General features: G+C 43.2%; 1 protein-coding gene across 3 annotated transcripts in view; it reads left to right on the plus strand.

The window, feature by feature from the left end:
• The window catches only part of rasgrf2b (Ras protein-specific guanine nucleotide-releasing factor 2b), a 221,700-nt gene that overhangs the window by 158,204 nt on the left and 41,463 nt on the right, over positions 1–22,033 (plus strand). For 2 of the 3 annotated variants that reach the window (XM_024001934.2, XM_024001936.2), the window contains 4 exons: positions 5,910–5,999; positions 6,072–6,178; positions 9,959–10,071; positions 11,694–11,757. In XM_024001934.2, the coding sequence (XP_023857702.1) occupies positions 5,910–5,999; positions 6,072–6,178; positions 9,959–10,071; positions 11,694–11,757 (374 nt within the window). The remainder of the gene's footprint in view (positions 1–5,909; positions 6,000–6,071; positions 6,179–9,958; positions 10,072–11,693; positions 11,758–22,033) is intronic. The other variant, XM_024001935.2, reaches the window with a different exon arrangement.

Below are 22,033 nucleotides of genomic sequence, written 5' to 3' on the forward strand. Positions count from 1 at the left end.
GCTGCTACTCTCTGTTATTATCTACTTATAGTCACTTTAATAACTCTACCTACATGTACATATTACCTCAATTACCTCAACACCGGTGATTTATTGACTCTGTACGGGTACCTTTTTTATATAGCCTGTTATTTTACTGATGCTCTTCAATTATTTGTTACTTTTATCTTTTACTTTATTTATGTATTTTCTTAAAACTGCATTGTTGGTTAAGGGCTTGTAAGTAAGCATTTCACTGTAAGGTGTGCGTGTGACAAATACAATTTGATTTGATGAGGTACTCAACTAGAATGCATTTCAATTAACAGCTGTCCCTTGTTAATAGTTCATTTGTGGAATTTCTTTACTTCTTTTAATGCGTATGAGCCAATCAGTTGTGTTGTGACAAGGTAGGGGTGGTATATAGAAAATAGCTCTATCTGGTAAAAGACCAAGTCCACATTATGGCAAGAACAGCTCAAATTAGCAAAGGGAAATGACAATCCATCATTACTTTAAGACATGAAGGTCAGTCAATCCGGAAAATGTCAAGAACTTTCAAAGTTTCTTCAAGTGCAGTTGCACTAAAACCATCAAGCTCTATAATGAAACTCTATAATGGCTCTCACAGGAAAGGAAGACCCAGAGTTACCTCTTCTGCAGAGGATAAGTTAGAGTTACCAGCCTCAGAAATTGCAGCCCAAATAAATGCTTCACAGAGATCAAGTAACAGACACATCTCAACATCAAATGAGACTGCGTGAATCAGACCTTCATTGTCCAATTGCTGCAAAGAAACCACTACTAAAGAACATCAATAAGAATAAGAGACTCGCTTGGGCCAAGAAACACGAGCAATGAACATTAGACCGATGGAAATTTGTTCTTTCGTCTGAGTCCACATTTCCGATTTTTGGTTCGAACCGCCCTGGCTTTGTGAGACGCAGAGTAGGTGAACGGATGATCTCTGCATGTGTGGTTCCCACCATGAAGCATGGAGGTGTGATGGTGTGGGGGAGGTGTGATGGTGTGGGGGTGCTTTGCTGGTGACACTATCTGTGATTTATTTAGAATTCAAGGCACACTTAACAAGCATGGCTACCACAACATTCTGCAGCGAAATGCCATCCCATCTGTTTTGCGCTAAGTGGGACTATCATTTGTATGTCAATGGGACAATGACCCAACACACCTCCAGGCTGTGTAAGGGCTATTTGACCAAGAAGGACAGTGATGGAGTGCTGCATCAGATGACCTGGCCTCCACAATCCCCCGATCTCAACCCAATTGAGATGGTTTGGGATGATTTAGACCGCAGAGTGAAGGAAAAGCAGCCAACAAGTGCTCAGCATGTGGGAACTCCTTCAAGACTGTTGGAAAAGCATTCCAGTCAAAGCTGGTTGAGAGAATGCCAAGAGTGTGCAAAGCTGTCAAGGCGAAGGGTGGCTACTATGAAGAATCTAAAATCTAAAATKTATAAAATTGTTTCACACTTTTTTGGTTACTACTTGATTCCATATGTGTTTCATAGTTTATGTCTTCACTATTATTCTACAATGTAGAAAATAGAAAAGTAAAGAAAAACCCTTGAATGAGTAGGTGTGTCCAAACTTTTGACTAATATTGTATATTCAAATACTTTCAAATATGATTTGGTTGTTTGAGAAGTATTCAAAATACTTACAATTATTATTTGGTTTTCTGAGACCCGTAGTGGAATATCCAAGAAAATAGTTGCCTTTTAGTTGAAACTCCTATATAAACTATATTTGAATACTGAGTATTTGAAAAGGTGGTATTTTCAAATAAAATAGAAAATACAAACATTTTCTGTCAATTTCTGGTGTGCCCCCACCAATCATTGACTCTCTACCCTACTCTTTCCTCCTCATCCCTTTCTCTTCCAGACACCTTTGGTCACCCCTTTATGCTCTGCTTCCTTATTATTTCCTTATTAGAAAGGACAATCCAATCATTGACTCTCTACCCTACTCTTTCCTCCTCATCCCTTTCTCTTCCAGACACCTTTGGTCACCCCTTTATGCTCTGCTTCCTTATTATTTCCTTATTAGAAACTACACTATGAAACACAGATGAATGACAAAGAATGATAGTAAAAAGCTTTGGAGCACCTTAAATACAGGTTTGGGTAATAAGGCAAACTCCGCTCCATTATTCATTGAATCAGATGGCTCATTCATCACAAAACCCACTGATATTGCCAACTACTTTAATGATTTTTTCATTGGCAAGATTAGCAAATGATTAGCATGACATGCCAGCAACAAATTCTGACACTACACATCCAAGTGTATCTGACCAAATTTTGAAAGACAAGCATTGTAATTTTGAATTCTGTGAAGTGTGGAAGAGGTGAAACAATTGTCTAATCAACAATGACAAACCACCGGGGTCTAACAACTTGGATGGAAAATTTACTGAGGATAATAGCGAACGATGTTGCCACTCCTATTTGTCAATCCTATTTGCCATAWCTTAAATTTAAGCCTAGTAAACAGTGTGTGCCCTCAGGCTTGGAGGGAAGCAAAAGTTATACCCCTACCTAAGAATAGTAAAGCCCCCTTAACTGGCTCAAATAGCCGACCATTCAATATGTTACCAACCCTTAGCAAACTTTTTTGGGAAAAAAGTGTTTGACCAGATACAACGCTATTTCAGCACACTTATAGGGACAGAACTCACTCAGGAAACAAACACACACTTTACAATTCAAGCTTCTGCAAAGGAAACCAGAAAACACACGTCTTTTAACAGGGAAATCATAATGAGTAATAGGACACACCTGAGGGTCATTAATGTCTCTGGGACGGGCTCTGCCGCCCTCTGGTGATAGGTTGAACCATGAAAGTTATAGCACCCCCTGCTATATTGTGGACAATGAGTAAAGAGGTACCTGTCTAACAGAACACAGAGGGTGTTCTTTAATGGAAGCCTCTCCCACAAAATCCAGGTAGAATATCAGGAATTCATCAGGGCAGCTGTCTAGGCCTCTTAATTTTTTATATCTTTACTAACGACATGCCACTGGCTTTGCGTAAAGCCGTGTGTCCAATATGCGGATGACTCAACACTATACACATCAACAACCCTTAAACACTTATCAAAGAGCTGCAGTTAGTTTCATAATGGGTGGCAGGAATAAGTTAGTCCTAAATATACTAATCCCTAAACCTCAACTAAATTGTGTAATGAATAATGTGGAAATTGAGCAAGTTGAGGAGACTATACTGCTTGGAGTAACCCTGGATTGTAAACTGTCTTGGTCAAAATATATTAATACAACAGTAGCTAGGATGGGGAGAAGTCTGTCTATAATAAAGCGCTGCTCTGCATTCTTAACAGCACTATCAACAAGGCAGGTCCTACAGGCTCTAGTTTTGTCGCACCTGGACCGCTGTTCAGTCGTGTGGTCAGGTATGACAAAGAGGGACTTAGGGAAATTGCAATTGCTCAGAACAGTGCAGTAAGGCTGGCCCTTGAATGTGCACAGAGAGCTAACATTAATGATATACATGTCAATCTCTCCTGGCTGAAAGTGGAGGAGAGATTGACTTCATCATTACTTGTATTTGCTGTCTGTTTGAACTAATGGCACACAGCTCAGACACTCATGCACACCCCACAAGACATGCCACCAGAGGTCTCTTCACAGTCCCCAAGTCCAGAACAGACAATGGGAGGCGCACAGTCCTACATAGAGCCATGACTACATGGAACTCTATTCCACATCAAAGTAACTCATGCCAGCAGTAAAATTTGATTTTAAAAACATATAAAAATACACCTTATGGAACAGCAGGGACTGTGAAACAACACAAACATAGACAAATGCATACAAACACACAATGACATACGCACTATAGACACATGTACACATGGATTTTGTGTTATAGATAAGTGGTAGTAGAGTAGAGGCCTGGAGGGCACACACTTAAAACCTCTACCGCTTCTCTCTCCCGGATCCGGGATCCTCCTCATCAAAAAAGCTGACTAGCATAGCCTAGCCTAACGGGACAGGGTTAATATGTTGTGAAATCTGTTATGATTGTATTGTAATGTTTTTCAAATGTATAACTGCCTTAATTTTGCTGGACCCCAGGAAGAGTAGCTGCTTGGCAGCAGCTAATGGGGATCCAGAATAAATACAAATACACAATCTCCCCATTCCCATTCCCTCTGTCATGTATTCTCAAAATTCTCCTCTCCTCCACTCTCCTCTTTCCTTCCTCCTTCTCTCCTTTCCTCTTTCATCAGCTCCACTGTAGTGCAGTAAGTAAGGAGAAAAGCAGTGTCATGTCAGATTCTGTCGTGTCAGATTTTGAAAATATGCTTTACAGCGAAAGCAATCCAAGCGTTTGTGAGTTTATCGATCACTAGACAAAACATTAAGAACACCTAGCAGCAGTGTAGATTGGTCACGAAAGCCAGAAAAGCAATAAAATGAATCGCTTACCTTTGATGATCTTCGGATGTTTGCACTCACGAGACTCCCAGTTACACAATAAATGTTCCTTTTGTTCGATAAAGATTATTTTTATATTCAAAAACCTCCATTTGTTTGGCACGTTATGTTCAGTATTCCACAGCCTTAGACAGGTCATCAAGGCTTGATGGAAATTCCAAAGAGTATCCGTAAAGTTCTTAGAAACATGTCAAACGTTTTTAATAATCAATCCTCAGGTTGTTTTTAACATCAATAAACGATAATATTTCAACCGGACTGTAAACTATTCAATACTGGAGAGAAAGAAAATATCGAGCAAACAGTGTCGAACGCATCAACTAATGGAGGGACATCCGTGTATCCACTGACGCGTTTTGATAAATCTCGCAAATTTTTCAAAATTAAAGCTTGAAACTAAAGACTGTTCACACCCTGAGGAAGCCACAGGAAAAGGAATCTGGTTGATATCCCTTTAAATGGAGGATAGGCAGGCAATGGAACAGGGATTTTTCAAAATAGAAGTCACTTCCGGGTTGGATTTTCTCAGGTTTTCGCCTGCAAAATCAGTTCTGTTATACTCACAGACGATATTTTGACCGTTTTGGAAACTTTAGAGTGTTTTCTATCCTACTCTGTCAATTATATGCATATTCTAGCATCTGGACCTGAGAAATAGGCAGTTTACAATGGGAACGTTATTTTTCCAAACATAAAAATTCTGCCCCCGTCAAGAGGTTTTAAACAAGCCCAAGTCATTGGTTGGAGCTTCAGAGCCAGAGGAGCATACAAGGCAGAGCACGGCTCATCTGCAATCCACTCAGCTGGGGCATAGAGAGGGAGATAGACCCTTGGCCCTGGTGCCTAGGTCAACACATAGCTCAGAGACACCTAGTCCACCCCACAAAGACCACTGTGTGTGTGTGTGTGTGTTGGTCAGACTGGTAACAGTTTTTCTTGGATTTAGCTTAATGCAACAGTCTGTTTGGATGACATTAAAGCAGCCCATATGTAGGGCAGCTGAGACAAGGTGACAGTATTGGACTGAATGGTGTAGAATGGCTCAGACGGTGAAAGAAACTTTGGGACCGTGAACATTCTGTTAGCACAAGGTGGAAATGCTGTGTGTGCTTGTGAATGGATTAACTTTTCTCTCTCTCTCTCTTCTCTCTCTCCTCTCTCTCTCTCTCTCTCTCTCTCTCTCTCTCTCTCTCTCTCTCTCTCTCTCTCTCTCTCTCTCTCTCTCTTCCTCTCTCTCTCTCTCTTCTCTCTTCCTCTCTCTCCGTCGTCCCCTCTCTCTCTCTCTCTCTCTCTCTCTCTCTCTCTCTCTCTCTCTCTCTCTCTCTCTCTCTCTCCTCTCTCTCAATCTGTCTCTCTCTCTTTCTCTCTTCATTTCTCTTTCTCTTTCTCTTTCGCTTTCTCTCTCTCTCTCTCTCTCTCTCTCTCTCTCTTTCATTTCTCTCTCTAGTTCAGTCAGGGGAGAACTCTCGTTGCTCTGTTTCTCCTGCCTCAGCCTTTGCTATTGCTACAGCTGCAGCAGGACATGGCTCTCCCCCAGGTACACACACACACACACACACACACACACACAAGCAAGCACACACACTAATTGTTCTCCTCTCTCCACCAGTGTTTAATAACTCAGAGAGGACATGTGATAAGGAGTTTATCATCAGAAGAGCTGCTACTAACAGAGTCCTCAACGTACTTCGACACTGGGTCTCAAAACACTCCCAGGTCTGTACACACTGTGTATGTACAGTACCTTTGGAAAGTATTCAGACTTTTTCCACATTTTGTTAGGTTACAGCCTTATTAAATTTAAATTTAAAAACTCATCAATCTACACACAACACCCCATAATGACAAAGTAAAAACTGTTTTCATAAATGTTTGCACCCCAAAAATATGTCACATTTAAGTAAGTATTCAGACCCCTTACTCGGTACTTTGTTGAAGCACCTTTGGCAGCGATTACAGCCTRGATACTTCTTGGGTATGACACTACAGTGCCTTGCAAAAGTATTCACCCCCTTGGCATTTTTCCTATTTTGTTTCATTGCAAACTGTAATTTTAAATGGATTTTTATTTGGATTTCATGTAGTGGACATACACAAAATAGTCCAAATTGGTGAAGTGAAATGAAAGAAAATAACTTGTTTCAAAATTCAAAAAAATCTAAAACGGAAAAGTGGTGCGTGCATATGTATTCACCCCCTTTGCTATYAAGCCCCTAAAAAAGATATGTTGCAACCAATTACCTTCAGAAGTCACATAATTCGTTAGATTGCACACGGGTGGAATTTATTTAAGTGCCACATGATCTGTCACATGATCTCAGTATAGGAACACCTGTTCTGAAAGGCCCCAGAGTCTGCAACACCACTAAGCAAGGGGCACCACCAAGCAAGCGGCACTATGAAGACCAAGGAGCTCTCCAAATAGGTCAGAGTCAAAGTTGTGGAGAAGTACAGGTCAGGGTTGTGTTATAAAAAGTATCTGAAACTTTGAACATCCCACAGAGCACCATAAAATCCATTATAAAAAAATGGAAATAATATGGCACCACAACAAACCTGCCGGACCATGCAAAGCGGTCATTAATCAGAGAGGAAACAAAGAGACCAAAGAAAACCCTGAAGGAGCTGCAATGCTCCACAGCGGAGATTGGAGTATCTGTCCATAGGACCACTTTAAGTCGTATACTCCACAGAGCTGGGCTTTACGGAAGAATAGCCATAAAAAAGCCATTACTTAAATAAAAAAACACGTTTGGTGTTCGCCAAAAGGCATGTGGGAGACTCCCCAAACATATGGAAGAAGGTACTCTGGTCAGATGAGACTAAAATTGAGCTTTTTGGCCATCAAGGTAAATGCTATGTCTGGCGCAAACCCAACACCTCGCATCACCCCGAGAACACCATCCCCACAGTGAAGCATGGTGGTGGCAGCATCATGCTGTGGGGATGTTTTTCATCGGCAGGGACTGGGAAACTGGTCAGAATTGAAGGAATGATGGATGATGCTAAATACAGGGAAATTCTTCATGGAAACCTGTTTCAGTCTTCCAGAGATTTGAGACTGGGACGGAGGTTCACCTTCCAGCAGGACAATGACCCTAACCATACTGTCAAAGCAACACTCAAGTGGTTTAAGGGGACACATTTAAATGTCTTGGAATAGCCTAGTCAAAGCCCAGACCTCAATCCAATTGAGTATGACTTGAAGATTGCTGTACACCAGCGGAACCCATCCAACTTGAAGGAGCTGAAGAAGTTTTGCCTTGAAGAATGGGAAGAAATCCCAGTGACTAGATGTGCCAAGCTTATAGAGACATACCCAAGAGACTTGCAGCTGTAATTGCTGCAAAAGGTGTCTCTACAAAGTATTCACTTTTTTMGGGGGGGTGAATAGTTATGCATGCTCAAGTTTTCTGTTTTTTTGTCTTATTTCTTGTTTGTTTCACAATAATACATATTTTTCATCTTCAAAGTGGTAGGCATGTTATGTAAATCAAATGATACAAACCCCCCAGAAATCCATTTTAATTCCAGGTTGTAAGGCAACAACATAGTAAAAATGCCAAGGAAGGGGGGTGTATACTTTTGCAAGCCACTGTACAAGCTTGGCACACCTGTATTTGGGGAGTTTCTCCCGATCCTCTCAAGCTCTGTCAGGTTGGATGGGGAGCATTCCTGCACAGCTATTTTCAGGTCTCTCCAGAGATGTTTGATCGGTTCAAGTCCGGGTCCTGTCTGGGCCACTAAAGGACATTCAGAGACTTGTCCCGAAGCCACTCCTGTGTTGTCTTGGCTGCGTGCTTAGGGTTGTTGTCCTGTTGGAAGGTGAACCTTTGCCTCAGTCTGAGGTCCTGAGCGCTCTGGAACAGGTTTTCATCAAGGATCTCTCCGTACTTTGCTCCGTTCATTTTCCCCTCAATCCTATTTGGGGAGTTTCTCCCGATCCTCTCAAGCTCTGTCAGGTTGGATGGGGAGCATTCCTGCACAGCTATTTTCAGGTCTCTCCAGAGATGTTTGATCGAGTTCAAGTCCGGGTCCTGTCTGGGCCACTAAAGGACATTCAGAGACTTGTCCCGAAGCCACTCCTGTGTTGTCTTGGCTGCGTGCTTAGGGTTGTTGTCCTGTTGGAAGGTGAACCTTTGCCTCAGTCTGAGGTCCTGAGCGCTCTGGAACAGGTTTTCATCAAGGATCTCTCCGTACTTTGCTCCGTTCATTTTCCCCTCAATCCTATTTGGGGAGTTTCTCCCGATCCTCTCAAGCTCTGTCAGGTTGGATGGGGAGCATTCCTGCACAGCTATTTTCAGGTCTCTCCAGAGATGTTTGATCGAGTTCAAGTCCGGGTCCTGTCTGGGCCACTAAAGGACATTCAGAGACTTGTCCCGAAGCCACTCCTGTGTTGTCTTGGCTGCGTGCTTAGGGTTGTTGTCCTGTTGGAAGGTGAACTTTGCCTCAGTCTGAGGTCCTGAGCGCTCTGGAACAGGTTTTCATCAAGGATCTCTCCGTACTTTGCTCCGTTCATTTTCCCCTCAATCCTGACTAGTCTCTCAGACCCTGCCGCTGGAAAACATCCCTACAGCACGATGCTGCTACCACCATGCTTCTCTGTAGGGATAGTGCCAGGTTTCCTCCAGGCGTGACGCTTGGCATTCAGGCCAAATAGTTCCATCTTGATTTCATGAGACCAGAGAATCTTGTTTCTCATGGTCTCAGAGTCCTTTAGGTGCCTTTTGGCAAACTCCAAGCGTGCTGTCGTGGCTTCCGTCTGGCCACTCTACCATGAAGGCCTGATTTTTGGAGTGTTGCAAAGATGGTTGTCCTTCTGGAAGGTTCTCCCATCTCCACAGAGGAACTCTAGAGCTCTGTCAGAGTGACCATCTGGTTCTTGGTCACCTCCCTGACCAATGCCCTTCTCCCCCAAATTCTCAGACAATTACTTCGACCTCATGGCTCGGTTTTTGCTCTGATATGCACTGTCAACTGTGGGACCTTATGTAGACAGGCGTGTGCCTTTCCAAGTCAAGTCCAATTAATTGAATTTACCACAGGTGGACTCCAATCAAGTTGTCAAAACATCTCAATGATGATCAATGGAAAGCTAAATTTCGAGTCTCATAGCAAAGGGTCTGAATACTTATGTAAATAAGGTATTTGTGTTTTTTATTTGTAATACATTTGTAAACGTTTCTAAAAATCTGTTTTTGCTTCGTCATTATGGGGTATTGTGTGTAGATTGAGGATTCTTAAAAAAAAACAATTTTTGAATAAAGCTGAAAAAGTAAAGGGGTCTGAAAACTTTCCGAATGCGCTGTATCCTCCAAACAACGGCTTCTCGGGCAATATCTCTTAAGTGTGTGTGTGTGTGTGTGTGTGTGTGTGTGTGTGTGTGTGTGTGTGTGTGTGTGTGTGTGTGTGTGTGTGTGTGTGTGTGTGTGTGTGTGTGTGTGTGTGTGTGTGTGTGTGTGTGTGTGTGTGTGTGTGTGTGTGTGTGTTGTTTAGGACTTTGAGATGAACAGTGAGTTGAAGATGGGAGTGATCTGTCTACTAGAGGAGATACTCAGAGATCCAGACCTATTGCCACAGGAGAGAAAAGCTACTGCTAATATACTAAGGTACACACAAACATGCAAGCATGCACAAACACACACACTCAAATATGAACACATACACACATGTACATGCACACGTACACACAAGCAGCTACTGGCCACATACACTATATATACAAAAGTATGTGGACACCCCTTCGAATTAGTGGATTTGGCTATTTCAGCCACACCCGTTGCTGACAGGTGTATAAAATCGAGCACACAGCCATACAATCTCCATAGACAAACACTGGCAGTAGAATGGCCTTACTGAAGAGCTCAGTGACTTTCAACGTCGCACCGTCATAGGATGCCACCTTTCCAACAAGTCAGTTCATCAAATTTCTGCCCTGCTAGAGCTGCCCCGGTCAACTGTAAGTGCTGTTATTTTGAAGTGGAAATGTCTAGGAGCAACAACAGCTCAGCCACAAAGTGGTAGGCCACACAAGCTACCAGAACAGGACCGTCAAGTCCTTAAGCGCGTAGCGCGTAACAATATTCTGTCCTTGGTTGCAACACTCACTACCGAGTTCCAAACTGCCTCTGGAAGCAACATCAGCAGAATAACTGTTCGTCGGGAGCTTTATGAAATGGGTTTCCATGGCCGAGCAGCCACACACAAGCCTAAGATCACCATGCGCAATGCCAAGTGTCGGCTGGAGTGGTGTAAAGTTTGCCGCCATTGGAGTCTGGACCAGTGGAAACGCATTCTCTGGAGTGATGAATCACGCTTCACCATCTGGTAGTCAGACGGACAAATCTGGGCTACCTGCCCCAATGCATAACTGTACGTTTGGTGGAGGAGGAATAATGGTCTGGGGCTGAGTTTCACGGTTTGGGCTAGGCCCCTTAGCCCGAACGCTACAGCATCCAATGACATTCTAGACGATACTGTGCTTTTAACTTTGTGGCAACAGTTTGGGGAAGGCCCTTTCCTGTTTCAGCATGACAATGCCACAATGCATAAAACAAGGTCCATACAGAAATGCTTTGTCGATATCAGTGTGGAAGAACCTGACTGGCCTGCACAGAGCCCTGACCTCAACCCCATTGAACACCTTTGGGATGAATTGGAACGCCTACTGTGAGCCAGAACTAATCGTCCAACATCAGTGCTCGACCTCACTAATGCTCTTGTGGCTGAATGGAAGCAAGTCCCCGCAGCAATGTTCCAACATTTAGTGGAGTACCTTCCCAGAAGAGGCAAGTTCTTGAAATCTGTCTCCAATAGTGATAATGCTTGGTCAGCCGTTGAAGTGGTAGAGTACATGACAGTGTCATCAGCATATAGATGAATTTTACACTTCCTTATCTCATCACCGATATTGTTTTTGTAGAGAGTGAACAGTAATGGACCAAGTATAGAACCTTGTGGGACACCTTTAACCAACTCCAATGGCTCCGACTGGATGCCGTCGACTCTAACAGCCTGACTTCTTTCCTTTAGATAGTCATGAAACCAACGACAGGCATCCGATCCCAGTCCACTTAGTCACTATCAGCCTATTATTCAGGTTAAACATTAAAATTTTAAATGTATGACAGCAGCCTGGACAATTACACATGTTATGTACTTTGGTAGAGGTATAGATCAATCCTCTAGTTTTATGACTAGTATTGACCAATCAGGTGAAATGTTTCTGCAGTACCCTTTCTCTGGATGAGCAGGAAGCAGATTCCCAGCTGAGGATAGAAGACATCCTTCAGATGGTGAGAAAACTACACTACCCAGCAACCCCTCTCATTTACTCAAAACCTCTCTAGCTAATCCATGGGGTGTATTCATTAGTGCACACCGTAGTAAAACAGAACACATTTTGCAATGAAAACAAGCATTTCTTACTGGACAAGTTCATGTTAGTCCCTAACCATATTGTCCCATTTGATTCTGATTGGTTCCTAGTGAATGGTTCCTATGCCCTGTGCAACACCAAATATGAACTGATCATTGTAGTTAGGACATTCCTCCTTTCTCATTCACCTTAGCCCTGGTGAACTCTGCCCTCTTTGTACGGAACTGATTCCTCTTCTGAATTTGCCAGAGAAGCAGTCCCCTGCTACACTTCATCTTGGTAAGAGTGTCCACACTCCCCAGATAATCAACCCCTGATAAGTCCCCTCCAAACCCTTAGCACCATCCAGTAGAGAGACGCCGGTCGGAGTTCTGTCCTACCTCATCCTACCCCTGTCTCCATCAATCACGTCACTCACCTTCCTCTTATTTATTTAAACTATTTAATTAGGCAAGTCAGTTAAGAAAAACATCTTATTTACAATGACGGCTTACCCCGTCCAAACCCTAACCCGGACGACCTTATAATGTACAGTAAAAGGAGACCTGTGATTGGCTTAGTTAGCTATATTTTAGAAGTTTTAGTCTTTGATCAGATAGGTTAACTAAATTAGTGAATTGTTCGCCTCACAGTTAGCCAAGATTCCTACAATTGTTTACAGTTAGTTAGCAATTGCTTCTACACTATTTTGCTAGGTACAATAGCGCTGACGTGTCAATAATAACCTGTCGCAAAAATGACAGATGTCTCCAGTTGTGTTTAAATATTACCACTGTGACACTGGATATTTTTGCTCCCCTCTCCCTCCACTGGATGGGAAACTGCCCTCATATCTGTCTGCAGACTGATCTGTTCACTTACACATTAAGGGTGGGTTGCACCAAAATGGATGAACTCTTAAACTGGGTTAAATCAAGGTTTAACTATTAATGTTGTTTCACAAAACTTTAAACCTAGTTTGAAATGAAGACCATACTGAACAAAAATATAAACGCAACATTCAACAATTTCAAAGATTTTGCTGATTTACAGTTCATATAAGTAAATCAGTCAACTGAAAATAATATATTAGGCCCTAATCTATGGATTTCACATGACTGGGCAGGGGCGCAGCCATGGGTGGAACTGGGAGGGCATAGGTCCACCCACTGGGGAGCCAGGCCCAGCCAATCAGAATGAGTTTCCCCTCCCTCCTCTGACGATCCCACAGGTGAAGAATCCAAATGTGGAGGTCCTGGGCTGGCATGGTTACACGTGGTCTACGGTTGTGAAGCTGGTTGGAAGTACTACCAAACACTCTAAAACGATGTTGGCGGCTTATGGTAGAGAAATAAACATTACATTCTCTGGCAACAGCTCTGGTGGACATTCCTGCAGTCAGCATGCCAATGGCATGCTCACTCAAAACGTTAGACATCTGTGGCATTGGGTTGTGTGACAAAAACGTTTATTGTTCCCTGTGTAATGATCATGCTGTTTAATCAGCTTCTTGATATGCCACACCTCTCAGGTGGATGGATTATCTTGACAAAGGATAAAATGCTCACTAACAGGGATGTAAACAAATTTGTGCACAACATTTTTGGGATCTTTTATTTCAGCTCATAAAACAAGGGACCAGCACCTTACATGTTGTGTTTATATTCAGTGTTCAGTGTAGTTAAATTGAATCCTTCTTCTAAACTAAATGTAATTTAGACTTTAAACCAATATGAAATGTAATCTATTTGCTCCATTGTTTTAAAATCAAATTGAAATGTAGTTTAGGGATTAGATCTAAACTGCCTAAATCTAAACTGCCACTGGATGAGGTCTGACGCGCTCTGTTGACATAGCACGTCTTAATTTTTCGTCTTACAGGAATAATATATGACACCTTATGACATTGCCAGCACTAAGATTTGAGCTAGATTTCCAAAAAGATAAGTGCTGTAGCTTTCAAATGATATGTCACTTTCTATTTTCTGACCGAAATTGACTCAGTAGGAACCACTTAGGCTAAGCTCTGCAGAACCGGAACTGGGTCCAAAAGAACCACTCGGTTTAACAGGTTTTAAGTGAATCAAATGTCAGTGTATGTGCTTTATTTTCATTGTGATTAACAATTTTAGCTCCTGTGGCTTATCATGTTTGTAAAACTCAACTAGCCAGCTTACTAATTTACAAAAAAGTGCAATTCTTTTCACCATTGGCCCTAAGTGAACACTCACTTTGATAGCTAGCAAGCTAGCAATGATTAGTGCTGATTTGTTTCCATAGAAATAGAATAAGAACACATTTATATGGTGAAGCCATTATAACACGTGTCACTAAACATAGAGGGCTTACAAATCACCTAACAAACGCACCAGTCACCATGTTGGAAGACCAAAGTCCGTCTGTTGGAAGTTCTCCAATCGTCCAGATGGCTGGCTCCATTTTGATACCACCGGAAATTTCAGGAAGATTGCAAATTATTTCGTTTTTCTAAGGAGCCAGAAAACGGAGGCAGTGGGAACCCCTTTACAAGTAAGTAAATATATTTTGAAATGATCAAAAACAATGTATTATTAGCTAGCTAGCTTGCTACAGAACCTTAGTGTGCAGGCTAACTCAAATGAGCTGCTAATGTAATGTTAGCTAACTTTACATACCGTATAGCTGGCTAAGTGGATTCAATTTCACCAGTTTGCAAACTTGATATTAGCTAGTCAGCTGGCTATCTTGATGTAAGTCTAAATGCATTTGTAGCTAGGTAGCTAGCTAACAACCATGGAAGAGGGTGAATGGATTAGCTAGCAGTTCAAGCTTTCAGAAGGGAGAGTATGCTACTCTGGATAGGGCAGGTACCTTTGTGGAAGGACATTATGAAAATATTCTCCATTTCCATTCCCTCGTGAGAGAAACTGAGGACAGAGAGATATAACAACATAATATTCAGTGCTGTCTAATTTGAGTGTAATGCAGCCTGTTTCTTTTGTGATGTTTTCTGTCCTCTGATACAGAGATATGTAAAACCCTGTCTGCAGATGAAGAGATCCCAATGAACGTCCCAAGAGAATAAGGGTACATCCTTGCATACCATGGATTTGATATGTACCTATGTTAGCACATTTTGTGAACAAAAATACAGTTTAAGTCACACACAATGTAAACTCAGCAAAAAAAGAAATGTCCTCTCACCGTCAACTGCGTTTATTTTCAGCAAACTTAACATGTGTAAATATTTGTATGAACATAACAAGATTCAACAACTGAGACATAAACTTAACAAGTTCCACAGACATGTGACTAACATAAATTGAATAATGTGTCCCTGAACAAAGGGGGGATTAAAATCAAAAGTTACAGTCAGTATCTGGTGTGGCCACCAGCTGCATTAAGTACTGCAGTGCATCTCCTCCTCATGGTCTGCACCAGATTTGCCAGTTCTTGCTGTGAGATGTTAACCCACTCTTCCACCTGCAAGTTCCCAGACATTTCTGAGGAGAATGGCCCTAGCCCTAACCCTCCGATCCAACAGGTCCCATTGTCCTCCAAGCGAGCAAAGAAGTTGTTTAATTTGTCTGGGAGCAAGACGTCGGTGTCCACGACGGGGCTGGTTTTCTTTTTGTAATCCGTGATTTACTGTAGACCCTGCCACATACGTCTCGTGTATGCTCTACTTTGTCTCTATATTGGCGCTTAGCTTGTCTGATTGCCTTGCGGAGGGAATAGCTACACTTGTTTGTATTCGATCATGTTTCCGGTCGCCTTGCCATGATTAAAAGCAGTGGTTCGCGCTTTCAGTTTTGCGCGAATGCTGCCATAATGTCAGGATAAGCCTGCAGGTAGGGTACCACATGAGGGAGGAGGATGTCTTCCCTGTAACGTACAGCGTTGAGATTGCAGGCAATGACAACAAGCTCAGTCCAATGATGCTGTGACACAACGCCCCAGACCATGATGAACCCTCCATCTTCAAATTGATCCCACTCCAGAGTATAGGCCTCGGTGTAACGCTCAATCCATTCGATGATAAACGCGAATCTGACCATCACCCCTGGTGAGACAAAACTGCGACTCGTCAGTGGAGAGCACTTTTTGCTAGGCCTGTCTGGTCCAGCGACGGTGGGTTTGTGCCCATAGTCGATGTTGTTGCCGGTGATGTCTGGTGAGGAACTGCCTTACAACAGGCCTACAAGCCATCAGTCCAGCCTCTCTCAGCCTATTGCGGACAGTCAGCACTGATGGAGGGATTGTGCGTTCCTGATGTAACTCGAGCAGTTGTTGTTGCCTTTTGTACCTGTCCCGCAGGTGTGATGTTCGGATGTACCGATCCTGTGCAGGTGTTGTTACGCGTGGTCTGCCACTGCGAGGACGATCAGCTGAACCGTCCTGTCTCCCTTAATTGCCTACGCTCTGTAAGCTGTTAGTGTCTTAACGACCGTTCCACAGGTGCATGTTCATTAATTGTTTATGGTTGATTGAACAAGCATGGGAAACAGTGTTTAAACCCTTTACAATGAAGATCTGTGAAGTTATTTGGATTTTTACTCATCTTTGAACAACAGGGTTCTGAAAAAAATATGTTTCTTTTTTTGCTGAGTTTATAATCCTATTAAAAATGGAACTGGCTAACCCTGCTGGGTGTGCATGCTTCTTTTCCAGCACAGCACTAACACACCTGATTTAATGTATCAAACCTAATTTCTTAACTTCTTATGGGTATGTGAGACGCTACTGTCCCAGGTCTGGGGACTTCCCAGGGTCCACTCACTCAGAGTAATCTTACTCCCTCATTTTTCAGAATACAAGCCTGAAACAGTTTCTAAAGACTGTTGACATCTAGTGGAAGCCATAGGAAGTGCAATTTGAGTCCTAAGTCATGGGATACTGTATAGGCATTCAATATAAAACTAAAAACACACAGAAATCCCACTTCCTGGATGGATTTTTCTCAGGTTTTCGCCAGCCATATCAGTTATGTTATACAGACATTATTTTAACAGTTTTGGAAACTTTAGAGTGTTTTCTATCCAAATCTACCAATTATATGCATACCCTAGCTTCTGGGCCTGAGTAATAGATAGTTTACTTTGGGCAAGCTTTTCATCCGGAGGTGAAAATAGTGCCCCCTGAGGTTAATAATCAAGTGTGCTATTGCTGGGCTGGAACAGATGTCTGCACCCCCCGTAGGTCAGGGATCAGTGGAGTGGATTGTTCTAAGCTTGTGGCTGTCTTGAACCCTGCTGTTTGTTGTTACCTGCCCTGTCTGGATCTGCAAGGAGTAACAGCGTAACCTATGTTGTTACCATGACAAAGACCAAAGCCAGTGGGAGTACCGTTGAGGACAGTGGTGTCTCTCTATCACCAGTGAAGGATCTTTTAAGCGAACAAAAATAGTTTTACAAACAGTTAAAACGACACGAAATAGCTTCAAGTGTTTTGTCCAAAAACTGGTGGAGTCAGCTAATAAAATAATGGACGACCTGACCAGAGTGGTCCAGGACCTGAAGAACAGTTTGCAGTTCTCCCAGGGTCAGCTCGATGAGTTTAAACAGGAGAATGTCAAGATGACAGCAATCTGTAAGTAATTGAGAGAGGACCTCAGTTCTGTATGTGAATCCATGATAACAGTGAGAAATCGTATTATCTCGAAGGACAATCACGGTGGACCAACATGGTTGTGGACGGAATTGCAGAATCTCCACATGAGACCTGGATGGTGGGAACTTATCTCGGAAAAACTCAAGATAGACCACAAGAAGATTGAGGTGGAGCACGCCCACAGGACTGGAAAACCCACCACCAACCCAGGTGACAGACTCAGTCCAATAGTGCTAAGATGGTCAAGATAGTGATCAAGTTCCTGAGGTTCAGGAAAGAGCCAAGAACTTGAGAGGAATGTACATCTTCCTCAACGAGGACTATCCTGAAGCTATCCTGAATCAGCGGAATGAATGCACCCCTGATCACGCGTAAACACTCTCACCTCTTCCCTTCGCTTGTAAACTTCAATGCACAACACATCAGCTGTACAGTATGTGACCAGGCAAAAAGAAACGTTCAAAGCCAAACCACTACACACAGCCTACATCGTTGTCACCATATTAGCTAAAGTACTGTCATAGTCAGCATAGCTAATAGAACTAACACGTTAGTAAACCCGCTACATTCATGCAGTAACGTTACAGTGTACAGTCAGTAAGCAGTTACACCGGCGGGCCCTGGTGGCAATAAATTAGTAAAACCGAAAGCTTAACTTGACTTGGAAGAGTTCCAGTGTTGTGTTGGATAGTCAAATCAAATAAAATGTTATTGGTCACATACACATATTTAGCAGATGTTATTGCGGGTGTAGCGAAATGGTTGTGTTCCTTGCTCCAACAGCTCAGTAATATCTAACAAGTCACAACAATACACACAAATCTAAAGTTAAAGAATGCAATTAGAAATGTATTCATATTAGGACGAGGAATGTCGGAGTGGCATTGACTAAAATACAGTAGAATAGAATACAGTATACACATATGAAGTGAGTAAAGCAGTATGTAAACATTATTAAAGCGACTAGTGTTCCATTATTAAAGTGATAATGATTCCATGTCTATGTATATAGGGCAGCAAGCCTCTAAGGTGCAGGGTTGAGTAATCGGGTGGGAGCCGGCTATTTTACAGTCTGATGGCCTTGAGATAGAAGTTGTTTTTCATTCTCTTGGTCCCAACTTTGATGCACCTATACTGACCGCCCCATCTGGATGGTAGCGGGGTGAACAGGTCGTGGCTCGGTTGGTTGATGTCCTTGATGATCTTTTGGGCTTTCCTGTGACATCGGGTGCTGTAGGTGTCCTGGAGGGCAGGCAGTGTGCCCCCGGTGATGCGTTGGGCAGACCGCATCTCCCTCTGGAGAGTCCTGCGGTTGCGGGCAGTGCATTTGCCATACCAGGCGTTGATACAGCCCGACAGGATGTGCTCAATTCTGCATCTGTAAAAGTTTGTAAGGGTCTTAGGGGCCAAGCCGAATTTCAACAGCTTCCTGACGTTGAAGAGATGCTGTTGCGCCTTCTTCACCACACTGTCTGTGCGGATGGACCATTTCACATCGTCAGTGATGTGGACGCCGTGGAACTTGAAGCTTTTCACCTTCTCCACTGCGGTCCCATCGATGTGGATAGGGGCGTGCTCTCTCTGCTGTTTCCTAAAATCCTCGATCAGCTCCTTCGTTTTGTTGACATTGAGGGAGAGGTTATTTTCCCTGGCACCACTCCAGTAGGGTCGTCACCTCCTCCCTGTAGGCTGTCTCGTCATTGTTGGTAATCAGGCCTACATCTGTTGTGTCATCTGCAAACTTGATGATTGAGTTGGAGGCATGTGTGGCATGGGTGAACAGGGAGTACAGGAGGGGGCTGAGCAAGCACCCACGTGGGGCCCCTGTGTTGAGGATCAGTGAAGTAGATGTGTTTCCTACATTCACCACCTGTGGGCCGCCCATCAGGAAGTCCAGTACCCAGTTGCACAGGGCGGGGGTACTATGGTGTTGAAGGCTGAGCTATAGTCAATGAACAGCATTCTTACATAGGTATTCTTCTTGTCCAGATGGGATAGGGCAGTGTGCTGTGCGATGGCAATTGCATCGTCTGTGGATCTATCGGGGCGGTATGCAAATTTAGATTGGTCTAGGATGTCAGGTAGGGTAGAGGTGATTTGATCCTTAACTAGCCTCTCAAAGCACTTCATGATGACAGAAGTGAGTGCTACGGGGCGACAGTCATTTAGTTCAGTTACCTTTGCTTGATTGGGTACAGGAACAATGGTGGACATCTTAAAGCGCGCTTTAAATGCATTACTCATGTCGGCCACTGAGAACGAGAGCGCACTGTCCATGGGAGTTGGCCGGATCGGTGGCACTGTGTTGTCCTCAAAGTGGGCGAAGAAGGTGTTTAGCTTGTCCGGGACCATGACGTCGGTGTCCATGGTGTGGCAGGTTTTCCCATTGTAATCCGTGATTGTCTGTAGACAATCGTCTCGTGTCTGAGCTGTTGAATTGCGACACCACTTTTTCTCTGTACTGACGTTTTGCCTGTTTAATTGCCTTATTGATGGAATAACTATACTGTTTGTATTCAACCATTTTCCCAGTCACCTTGCCATGGTTACATGCGGTGGTTCGCTCTTTCAGTTTTGCGCGAATGCTGCCATCTATCCACAGTTTCTGATTTGGGTAGGTTTTAATAGTCCCAGCGGGAACAACATCCACTATAACTTTCCTGATGAACACAATCACTGTGTCAGTGTATACGTCTATGTTGTTCTGAGGCTACCCGGAACATTTCCCAGTCCGTGTGATCAAAACAATCTTGAAGCATGGATTCCGATTGGTCATACCAGCGTTGAATAGACCTTAGCAGGTGTACTTCCTGTTTGTGTTCCTGTGTATAGGAAGGGATAAGCAAAATGGAGTCATTCATACCGTAAGTTGGAGTAGCAGTGGTCGAGTGTTTTATTAGCGTGAGTACTACAGTCAATGTGTTGATAGAACTTTGGTAGCGTTTTCCACAAATTTGCTTTGTTAAAATCCCCAGCTACAATAAATGCGGCCTCGGATATGTGGTTCCAGTTTGCATAAAGTCCAGTGTAGTTCCTTGAGGGCCGTTGTGGTATCGGCTTGAGGGGGAATATACACGGCTGTGACTATAACCGAAGACAATTCTCCTGAGAGGTAATACGGTCGGCATTTGATTGAGGTTTTCTAGGTCAGGTGAACGTTATCACAATCACACCATGAGTAGTAAATCATGAAGCATACACCCCCGCCTTTCTTCTTCCCAGAGAGTTCTTTATTCCTGTCTGCGCAATGTACTGAGAACTCAGCTGGCTGGACGGGGAGAGTATATCTGGAGAGAGCCATGATTCCGTGAAACAGAGTATGTTACAGTCCCTGATGTCTCTCTGGAAGGAGATTCTCACCCTGAGCTCATCTACTTTATTGTCCAGAGACTGAATATTACCGAGTAATATACTTGGATGTGGTGGATGGTGTGCACACCTCCTGAGTCGGACTGGAAGTCTGCTCCGAATACCTCTTCTCCGCCGGTGTCATCTTGGAGCAGCCTCTGGGATAAGTTAAATTGCCCTGGGGGGTACAAACAAAGGATCCAATTAGGGAAAGTCATATTCCTGGTCGTAACGCTGGTGAGTTACGGACCCTCTAATATTCAAAAGTTCTTTCCGGCTGTATGTAATAACACAAATCTTGCTAGACTAATAATGTAATAAATAACATACAAAAAAATTAACTACTGCAAGCTTTTTGCTTCTGTCAGCGCCATCAAAGCCATCTAGCTAACATATCATCTGTCTGTTTGAGCAGGGTATTTCAGTAAGCTAAACTAGTAAGGGAAACTGAAAGTGAAAAAATTATTACTTTCTCTCTATTTCTGTCTTGCTTCTCCTTCATTTTCGAAAGAAATGTATTTGTTTAAAATTGTTAAACTATTGTCTTTCTCATTCTTTGAGTCAACTACTCACCACATTTTATGCATGGCAGTGCTATCTAGCTTTAGCTTATGCTTTCAGTACTAGATATAAGGGCACAAGGCGAGACCCAGATGCAGACACAGGAGGCAGATGGTTAGAGTCTTTGTAGTTTATTTATAATCCAAAGGAGTAGGAAAGAGAATGGTCGTGAACAGGCAAAAGGTCAAAACCAGATTCCGAGTCCAAGAGGTAAAGAGTGGCAGACAGGCTCAATGTCAGGGAAGGCAGAAGGGTCGGGCAGGCGGGTACGGAGTCCAGAAATAACAGGCAAGGGTCAAAACCGGGAAGACTAGAAAAAGAGAATAGAAAACAGGAGCACAGGAAAACACGCTGGTTGACTTGAAAACATACAAGACGAACTGGCACAGAAAGACAGGAAACACAGGGATAAATACACTGGGGAAAATAAGCGACACCTGGAGGAGGAGACAATCACAAGAACAGGTGAAACAGATCAGGGCTTGACTCTAGATTAATTATCTGATCCTTTGATTGGGTGGAAAACATGTCAGTTCATGCTGCAAGAGCTCTGACAGGTTGAATGATGTCCTCTGGAAGTTTTCATAATTACTGTGTAAGTCTATGGGAGGGGGTGAGAACCATGAGCCTCCTAGGTTTTGTATTGAAGTCAATGTACCCAGAGGAGAACGGAAGCTAGCTGTTCTCTGGCTACACCATGGTGCCCCCCTACAGAG

This window comes from Salvelinus sp. IW2-2015, linkage group LG15 (genome assembly GCF_002910315.2).
Source record: "Salvelinus sp. IW2-2015 linkage group LG15, ASM291031v2, whole genome shotgun sequence".
NCBI classification, from domain to species: domain Eukaryota; kingdom Metazoa; phylum Chordata; class Actinopteri; order Salmoniformes; family Salmonidae; genus Salvelinus; species Salvelinus sp. IW2-2015.